Below are 10,097 nucleotides of genomic sequence, written 5' to 3' on the forward strand. Positions count from 1 at the left end.
GTAGAATGAAATTGTTCAAAAAAGAGTTGTTTCTAGAGTATCCATCACCCCTATTGCGTTCATTAGAAGACCGAACTGCATTCCAATCGCCAGCAAAACATAACGGACCACTCCACCGGTGTCTAATGTCTTCTAAATCTTCCCAAAAATCAGTTGTGCAATTGTATTCACAGGGACTATACACATTCGTCAGTGCCCATTTGAAGCCAGTACTCCTAATAGTAAAGAGAGTAGAGATATTCTTTAGTCCCATTCTTTCATCTTCTTTCAAAAATTTGTTGGTATTCCAAATCGTCGGCAATCCACCACTAGCACCTATTGAGGGAATGAATGACCACTCAAATCCATCGTCATACCAAATTTGCCTGATAAGCCAAGTAGTAATTTGCATCATCCTCGTTTCCTGAATAATACAAATATCGCAACGTTGGGCATTAACCAGATTCAAAGTTGTTCATGCCTTTAATATTCCAGCACAGGATTTCAAAATCCAGTTGAATTTTCATCTCCCTTGTTCTCCTTCCTCCCTGCTTTCATAAGAAACATATTATCTCCTTCATTCTCTCCCAAGCTTCTTCTTTCTCCATCTTCCAAGCACTCATCCTTGTGCACTTCTCTATGATTAGAACTTTGTTCTTGTTCTTCATCATTCATGTAGATACCAACTTCACCTGAATTCCTTACTTCTGATTATATAATCTTTCTTCCTCAGATAATTTGAATCTATCTTTTTATTCAGTACTAAACAAGTCATCTTCTGTCTCAGTATAGATTTTTGGTGTTCATCAATAGACCCGTAACTGCAAGTGTTAAAATCTGCGGGCATCCAACTCAAAACCAATTGGTAATGAGTGGAGCGGCCCTTCCATATTTTATTTTAAGTTAATTAAGCAGATTATAGCGATGTGGGACTATTGTCCTTTCAAACGCCCCTCACGTGTAAGGCCAGTCAATGAGCCTCACACGTGGACCTATGTACGAGTTACCAGTCCATCGGTAATAGGTGTACACAGGTGAGTGACTAAAATCAGGAGGTAACACCTCGGACAGTATCGGCACTGGCCTACACCCCGGGTGTACAAGTGACAAAATCAATTAAACACTTCGGCCAGTAACTCGGCCTACATCCGGCGTACGCAGGTCTGGGTCTTGGGCTTAGCTCTGATACCATGTTAAAGTCTGCGGGCATCCAACTCAAAACCAATTGGAAATGAACGGAGCTGCCCTTCCATATTATATTTTAAGTTTATTAAGCGGATTATAGCGATGTAGGTAGGACTATTGTCCTTTCACAGCAAGCTAGGTTAAAAAGGAATCCACTGTCTTCTTCGTCACTATCTCGTCAGATTTGTCCACATTCTTCACACCTTGTAGATTATGCAGCACTTCATCTTGCATCCGCTGGCTTCCGCCTACAGATTCTCTTCTAGTATCTTCACTAGATTCTACATCCTTCAGAGAAAATTCAGAGACGTTCATGTTATTATCCAGCTGCCTAAATCTTGAGCCTGATACTGAATCGGGTACCGCACCTGTTAAAGAGAAGATACTTCTTCTTCTGGGCTTCGATATGTACACCCAACTTCCACCCTCATCTTCCCTTATAACCCGACCCTCTCCAGACCGTAATAACCCATTCACTCGAATTTCATCTACCAAATCTTCATTGGCAGTCGAAAACCCATCCTGACCGTTCTGAAAGTTACCTTGAATAGGAAGATTTCCATTTGAATGCATGCAATCCATAATATCTTGCATTGACTTCAAAAATCTCGCATCAAAGTTATCAACTTTATTAGAATAGTCCATTGGATCCAAGATGTTAGGAGAATATCTCGTATCCCATTCCACCGTCAGCACCACATTCTCTTCCTCCGCCGTCGTTAGCAGCATCGCCAGAATGTCTTTGAATTCACCACCTACAACAATTCTTAAAAATTGAATTTTTTTTCATCATTTAGATCCAACGTTTCTGCTGATATGAGGAGTAAACCACCCATTTCGTTTCCAATGGACGCAAAAATATCACTACGCCACCATTTGATTGGAAGTCCTCAAATCTTAATCCATTTTTCTGTGTTATTTAGATTATGTAATGAAATCTTGTCCTTTATTTTCCTCCTCCCAGATTTTGAGTGGGAGCTTATTTCCTTCTGTTGATGCTTTGTACCGTTTTCTTTTCCTATAGAGTTATTCATCTCTTCAAAAATAGGCAAAGCTTTTAGAGACTCTGCGTTTGATAGACTAATTTTGATAATAACCCCTTTCGTTTCCCAGATGTCTGGTTTCCAGATTTTGCTTTTTTGTTTTTGTTTTTGAAGCATCCAGATTTTGCTCCACTCCTTATCATCAAGCAATAGTACAGCAGTTAACTTGTTAATAGCATGCATTTCCATATATCTTGAAAATTTAAGTCTATGTTTGATTGGTGCTGCTATCTTCCCCCATCCAATATTCTTTGATATTTTGACGATAGCCAATCTCTGAAATTCAGCATTCGTATTGCTTATCTTTGGAAACTCTTGTGTGGAATTCAAACACCTCTTTCTGTATTTTCTTCTCTTTCAGGAAAGAAACTGGCCCCTCAGAAAAACTTTACCAACATTCTTTCTTTTGTCCACCAGGGAAACAAATGTTGTAAGATTTATCTTCACCTCCTCTTTTAAATCTAGAAACTCTTATCTCTTATGTATTCTCCTTCTTCATTCTTTTGTATTTGAGCAAGGTAGACATCCTCCCCTCTTCTCTCACTCCATTTTGAAAGATTGATATTTTCTTCACAAGCCTGCACCAATACCTCATACATCCAGATGGTCATCTCCAAATGAAAAGCCAACCACGCTCCAAAACCACGTCTTCCCCTCTCTACATAATCTCCGTCGTCCCGTAAGCTTCTATTTCTATCTTGAATGTCTTCCTTTCCAGTTGTATCAACTTGCTAGGTGCATCAAAGATTACCTCATATTCTTTAACCCTCGATCTGGAATCTTCTCCTACAGATCCAGTTTTCTCACTTCTAGAGGACAACCTTATCGTTTCTTCTAGAGAAGTCTCCTTAGATGATATACACATCAAATCAAATCTTTTGAGCATACGATCTCTTCTTTGATTAGATCTACCAGCTATACTAACCAATAAATCCTGACCCCAAGGGGAAGGATCAAAAGATTTCTCCTTGGACAGCGGACAAGTTCGATTAGCACACCATCAAACTGATTCAATCATAAGATTGAAACGATTGAGAGGCTGAGCTTGTTGGAGAAAAATAGCCATTAGGCTCTTGAGAAATCTTGGAAATAAATCTTAGAACATTTCACATCTGTAGCGGATACTCGAGGATACAAACAAACTGAGGATTTTGGATCAATAGATACGTATATGAAATGTTAGAATTTTGATTAAGCACTTACTTTTTTTCTTTTCAAAATTTTAATACTCGGTTAGGTTTCCTAATCGTAAATATTATATACGGTTGGGAGTTCATATTTTCCAAAATGTTTACGGTTAGGAAATCACTATTTCTCAACTGTATTTTCTGAAATTAATCTAAATTTTAAATCCCTAATTCAATCAAATCTAACCTATTGATGGAATTAAAAGGAACAAAAGAGGGGCAAGTTTTTCGATTCTTACCCAATTGAAGTCATCACAGGCAAGGAATTCAATATCGGTCATACCGCCCGATATTATAGGTTCTTATCATGTATCGAGAAAACCATTACGATATTTGAAATATTGTCAATACAAAGATTGAACGAATAAAGCCCTTGTATCGGCCGCTAGAGACCGATATTTCCTGGATTCACCGATACGCTGATAATATCGGTAAGGGTAATTTGGTAGGATAATTATTTACATTTGAAAATCTGTAAAGAAAATCCTTCCTTCTAATAATCTTCTTCTTCTGTACCCTTGAAACTCAGTCTGAATCAATAAGGAAAATTTTCAACTATTTCATTTTTTAATGAATTTCTTATCTTTGAAACAACCGTGGTTCTTTAGTGCTCATTTTCTTGCTGCATAAGATTTATCAAATGAGAATTTATTATCGTAAACACTTTTATCTTCAACACCATAAATTCAATCAAGTTAGTACCAATGACAGGGTCATCTAAAATAGGATTAGTAAATATGGGATAAATAGTGAAATGAAATTAAATTTGTTCAATAAATCTCTTGATCTTGAGAATTAATTTATCATATGGTACCAATTTTTTTTAGACTGAAACATTTATAAATATTTAAAATTATAATTTTAATGATGTATCACCCATAAAATACGATATAATCTTTTGTATAGGTGTATCGGACCCGACCGATATGACACCCCTACATGATATTAATTACTTTGATCATAAGTTAATAATCGACGATTAATCATCATTTAATAATAAAAAATATGGAAGAAGAGGCGATGGAGGAGAAGAAGAGAGGAGAAAGAAGAAAATGAAGTTATTATTTTTGCGGGGTTCGAAATAGTTTTTTGTTCAGTTAGGTTTAATTTTGGTTATTAAGCTAGTTATTAAAGGATATTTTTGTATTTTTGATATAGATTAGGTCCTCTCATCCACAGTTAGAACATTTAAATCCATAGGAACCCTGAAAACTAAACTATTAGAGCGCTATGATGAAGGCACAATTGGGAGATACTCTCACAAATTGGGGGATATTCACTGTTATGTGGGGATGGATATTCGCTAAGGGACATTTTTAATTTGGTATCCCCCAATTATGCCTTCTAAATTAAAAAAATAACCACATTTTAATTGCAAAACGATAACCAGATAAAAAAAAAAAAAATAAGCAATTTACAAAATGATAACCACAGTTTCAATCAAATTTTACTTTTTCAGGAGGACAAAAAAACATAAACACATTTTAGTCATTATTATATATAAAATTAGTTTGAACTTTTGTTGTAAATTAGAATATTAATAATTAAAAGCCAAATACTTGTCTGTCGTTGATGATATTGATAATCTTTTATCGAACATGAAAAGGAATTGTGGGGGATTCCAAATCGACTGGAATCGACGCAGAACTGGCCGCGCTCTCAATTGCAGAAGATGTTGTTGTGGTGGACAACATTGATCTATACTCCGCCTCCATCTTCTTCAACATCCCTTTTGATAATCCTTCCGTCTTTTTCCCAAGTATTTCCACCTAATAACAAAACAAATGATCATTAATTACAATCAAACAAAATAGGAATCGGGATTAATTCAAAAAGTTATATGATAACTTACTTTTGTAACACACTGATTGTTATTGTTTGGCTTGATAGTTTTTTGATTCAAATTAACCTATTCGGCATTGTTTTTACCCATGAATGCAATACCGACTGGTACGATCGGTATTGTTTTGAATATCGGGTAAAACCTTCCAGTGCCGATTGTTAATACATTTGGGGATATCTAAGGATAATTTAGTCACACAACATTTAATTGGATAAGAGATTCCTAAATTATTTCATAATATTTTTTTTTCTTTGAGTATCCTCTAATTTGTGAGAATATCCTCAATTTTACCTTCCTTATAATAGGCTTCAGAAGAGAAAGTAAAAAAACTGAAAAAAGAAAATGATTTATTTTTTCTCTAATTTCATTTTTTTCTCGACCTCAACCACAACAAAAATCTAAATTCTAGTAGGATTTTTCTAATTTTCTCCCCTTGCTTTTTTTTCTCGAAAACTCCAGTGACGGTGCCATGTGGAAAATGAGACATCTCTATCCTCCCCTATTTTCTCTCTGAACCTAAGAGCATCTCCAACAGGGAGTCAAATTTTTTTTTTTTTCATGACATGTAGGATTTTAGACCCCTAATTCACATAAATCCATCTCCAATGGTGGGATCCTACAAATTAGGAGGGATGAGAAAATAAATATGAAGGTGTTAAAGAAAGTCTTATTTACACCTTCACTTGCACCTCCAGTCATATTTTCAATTATTTTATTTTCTTAGAAGTTAGTTTAAGTAAAGATAAACGGTTAAGATTTTATCATATAAAATATATTCTACAGATTAAACCTTTCACTATTGGAGATAGTTTATTAACCATACGGTCCTATATTTACTATATGTGTATAATCTCTTAAATAAATGTCTTAATTAGACTTCCACGTAGGATTTTTTACACCCACTGTTGGATATGCATTAAGGAAGAAAGAAAAAAAAATATACTTCCTTCAAAACTCAAATGATTGATTTGTCCGGTTTTGGTTTGGTTTGTTCGGATCTATCAGACAAATCGAGTTTGTTTTCTTGTATATATTTATCTTCGAATAAAAAAAATTGTTTCTAAACAATTTTTATGATTTTCAAATCGGTCTGATGGTCTCACAATACTATCAGAACTTATTTTCTTATTCCCATATTTGGTTTTTATTGTGGATTTGGATTTGCATTGTTATTAATCATGTTTTGGATGAAAACGATCTACTTTGTCAGATGTGGAGATCATTTGTGAAGAAACTAATTTGGACATATTACTTCCCTTTTATGGAAACATCTGATTACTTTGATGATCAAGAAACAAAATGGTCAGAAACCATTATAAGGATATTCAATACTTTAACGGGCTACAAAAGTTTAATATGGTTTTCTTATCTCGTTGTTTTAAGTTTCGATTGTAAATCTTGTATTATCTGTATTGTCCCATTTATTGATATAATTTATCATTATAATCCTTCAAATCTCAATTTGAATAAGGTAGTCTAACAAATAAATTTGAAAACCATTTTTTTTTTTTTTATGAAAGATTATCGACAACAGTAAAGAATCGAAGATGTTATCCAAAAATATTAGTGCTTAATCTGTCTCAAATAAATTAATGGCATCACGTACAATAATTGAAACTACGACAAAGCTAATTATAGGAATTGAATGGAGATTATAGGAATATGTTCATCATCCAAGTCAATTGTAATTCATTATACTCATTATAGATCATTATATTCAAACACAACCCTAACAAAGGTCCAGAAATCTGTACATCTTTCACTACCTACGATAATGAATTGCTCAGCCATGGATAATAAGATGAGAAGAATTGAAACGATTTGAACGAAGAGGAAGGATAGAGGGGGACTGGGAGGGAGGGAGGGTATATTTTGGTTTCAAATGAACGTGCAGGGGAATAAAATCCGGAAAATATATTAAAATATTTTACTAGCAAGATCTAAAATTGATGATGCTAATCCAACGGCAGTTAACTGCGGATTCATTTTTCTTGTCGCGCACGTGATAGCAGGACTGAATAATTTATCTTAGAAATCTTTATCCATTCTCTACGCACATTGCTATCCTTGCAGATCAGCAGCGGAAAACAACCATTGACTGGCCACCCAGATGCCCAAGTCAACAAAGTTACGTGCTTGCAACAACTATCAATAGAGACATAAATATGACACTCTACAGTTTTATTAATTTTACACGTATTTTGCATGCATACATATGGCGCGATGCGGTTGTATCAGTCACTCATGCAAATGATGTGATCACTCACCACACCCGAGTTATAAGGATGTGGTTTGGTTGATGACTTTTTTTTTCTCGCGTGTCTAGGTTCCAGTTCCCACGATGTATCCCCTTAAATTAGTAGTTTGGGAAATGCAACAACGCGACATGACATGCATCGACAATCTTTTGCGGTGACACTAGCTGTGCATGCATTTCCTAGCTAGCGCCTCCTATAGGTAACGTCTTATATTTCCGAGACAGAGAGACAATAACTTTGACAAAGACGACACATATTTTTACGCAGCTAGTTGACAGCACAAAATTTATTGATGATAATCAGACAAAGTTTACTGATGATAATAAAAAAGAACAAATAATACTTGAGAAGCCTGGACACGATATCCTTGGTCGCTGTAAGTTTACTTGGAGAATCTTGTCTTATCTATTTATACAACAGTCCAATCTATCCTTATCTTCGTCCATACGTAGCAAGTTTGAACTTGGTACAAATACAGTAGTCTAGTTTTGAAACTGTCGTTAGTCTTCTTCTACAGAATCATGAAGGTCGAAATTGTTTCGAAAGAGATCATCAAACCTTCATCACCGATCCCTCACTACCTTAGAAATTTCAAACTCTCTCTTCTGGATCAACTTCTTCCTCCTCTTTATGTACCCATTGTTATTTTTTACTCGGATGATGATGATGATCATCATCCCTTTTCGAGTCATGGCAGTCAATGTAGAAAATCAGATATTCTCAAGAAATCATTATCTGAAACCCTAACTAAGTTCTACCCTATCGCTGGTAGAATCAAAGATAACATCTTAGTTGATTGTACAAATGAAGGTGTCGATTATATCGAAACCAAAGTTAATGGTCTTATGTCTAATTTTATGTGTGTGGATGCAGTACACCAACTTAGTCCATCTCATATCCTTGCAGATATCAATGGTGCTGCGAAACAAGCTCAGTTAGTTGTTCAGGTGAATATGTTCGAGTGCGGCGGAGTAGCCATTAGTGTGTGTTTATCCCACAAGGTGGTCGATGCTTGCACAGCCATGACATTCTTAAACGCATGGGCGGCCAATGCTCGTGGTGTACACGCCGAGGAGATTGTTTATCCAACTTTTGATTCGTCATCCATCTTCCCAGCACTACCTATGGAGAGACAAGTACCACCATTTGAACCTGATGATGTGGTTAAAGGAGAGAATGTCATAACAAAAAGGTTTATATTCTGTGCGGCCGGAGTAGCTTCCCTCCGTGAAAAAATTGCAGCGTCAAGAAGTGGCAGCTCTGTGTTTTCAAAATACCCAACTCGTGTTGAGGCAATATCCGCACTGATTTGGAAGACCTTTATAGATATTGGTAGAGTCAAAATGCGTCGCAGTTCTCCGCCATCTACGAAAACACCGGTGGCCCTCAAATCCTTATTGAACTTTGCTGTGAATTTGAGAACGAGGTTAGATCCACCATTGCCTCAAGCATCATTCGGGAATGTCATAATGGATTCAACAGCGGAATCAATTACTACTGCAACGGGTAATGACGACGAGGAGAGTAGCAAGGATTTTGCAAAGACATTAGATGGATTAGTAGGACAGCTAAGGGCAGCAATCAACGAGATCAATGGTGACTACATAAGAAAATTAAAAGATGGTGATACTGATTTCTTAAAGTCAATCGGAAACTCGTCTCATCTCAGAAATATCAGCGCCGGCGGTGATGATGATGGGGGTATCAAAGTTCAGGTATGTTGGATTAGTAGTTTGAGTAGGTTTCCATTCTATGAAACTGATTTTGGTTGGGGAAAACCATGTTGGATAGCTTGTAATACTACTGGTGAATACAAAAACTCTCTTTTGATCATGGACACAAAATGTGGTACGGGAATAGAAGCCTGGGTAAGTTTAGAAGAGGAAGACATGTCAATATTCGAGGAAAATCATCAACTGTTGCATTATGCTAAAACTTAATTGCAGACATTAAGTGCGCGGTTCAGTGTTCATCATATTCACGACTCAAGGCTAGTAAAAAGTTTGTCTAATACTAGCATTTTCTTGGCGTACTAACATTAAAGTTTGGTGAACTTTTTAAGTTGTAACTGTACGCATTAACTATTTTCGTCATGTTTATAGATTAATGCAATGGTGGTGACTTCAAATCTGCTGATGAAGTTTGCAAGATTTCAAAATATTATCTTAAGCTCGTAATGGCTTGTGTCCAAAGTGAGCTGCTTATATTGACCAGGGAAACGGGCCGGCTAACCGGTTCTCAGTGCCTTATAATTACATTGAATCCCGTAGTACGTCTCTTTAGTCCAATTTCCTAATTACAAGCTCAATTACCTACAATTTGTTATCTGCGGTGCTTTCCTTTCTGGGTGTGATGTCTTGTTCGAGTGAAACACTTTTTTATATGGATTTTATTTTCTTGTGATATCCTAGTTCCAGAGTGATTATATATCGTTAGCTATAATCACAAACAAATTCATCTAAGATTCAAGGGGTTATTGCTTTTGCAATTCGATGAAAAGTAATCAACACTGCAAGAAAATGGAAAATGGGTCTTTAGTGCCAAATGTTTTCCCATCAAAGTTTGTTTAGTCACGAAACATATTCACTTGTCACCAATATCA

General features: G+C 35.9%; 1 protein-coding gene and 1 long non-coding RNA gene across 2 annotated transcripts; one reads left to right on the top strand and one right to left on the bottom strand.

Moving 5' to 3' along the window:
- Positions 1–4,828: 4,828 nt before the first annotated feature.
- LOC113335262 lies at positions 4,829–5,538 on the bottom strand. The gene is made up of 2 exons (XR_003353237.1): positions 5,247–5,538; positions 4,829–5,163 (listed from the first exon to the last, which is right to left on the bottom strand). It is a non-coding gene; the product is annotated as an uncharacterized LOC113335262 (long non-coding RNA).
- A 2,414-nt stretch (positions 5,539–7,952) lies between these two features.
- Positions 7,953–9,822, top strand: LOC113335146 (salutaridinol 7-O-acetyltransferase-like). The gene is made up of 2 exons (XM_026581277.1): positions 7,953–8,305; positions 8,402–9,822. Exons 1-2 carry the CDS (start codon positions 8,017–8,019, stop codon positions 9,433–9,435), a joined length of 1,323 nt encoding a protein of 440 aa, XP_026437062.1. The 5' UTR covers positions 7,953–8,016; the 3' UTR covers positions 9,436–9,822.
- The last annotated feature ends 275 nt before the right edge of the window (positions 9,823–10,097 follow it).

Source organism: Papaver somniferum, unplaced genomic scaffold (genome assembly GCF_003573695.1).
Source record: "Papaver somniferum cultivar HN1 unplaced genomic scaffold, ASM357369v1 unplaced-scaffold_139, whole genome shotgun sequence".
Taxonomy (NCBI): Eukaryota; Viridiplantae; Streptophyta; class Magnoliopsida; order Ranunculales; family Papaveraceae; genus Papaver; species Papaver somniferum.

Excerpts from the sequence above, each read along its gene's own strand:
- LOC113335146 (XM_026581277.1), top strand. The coding sequence starts at position 8,017 with ATGAAGGTCGAAATTGTTTCGAAAGAGATCATCAAACCTTCATCACCG. Across the intron at positions 8,306-8,401 it reads AGTTGATTGTACAAATGAAG|ATATCAATGGTGCTGCGAAA; the intron begins GTGTCGATTATA and ends ATATCCTTGCAG.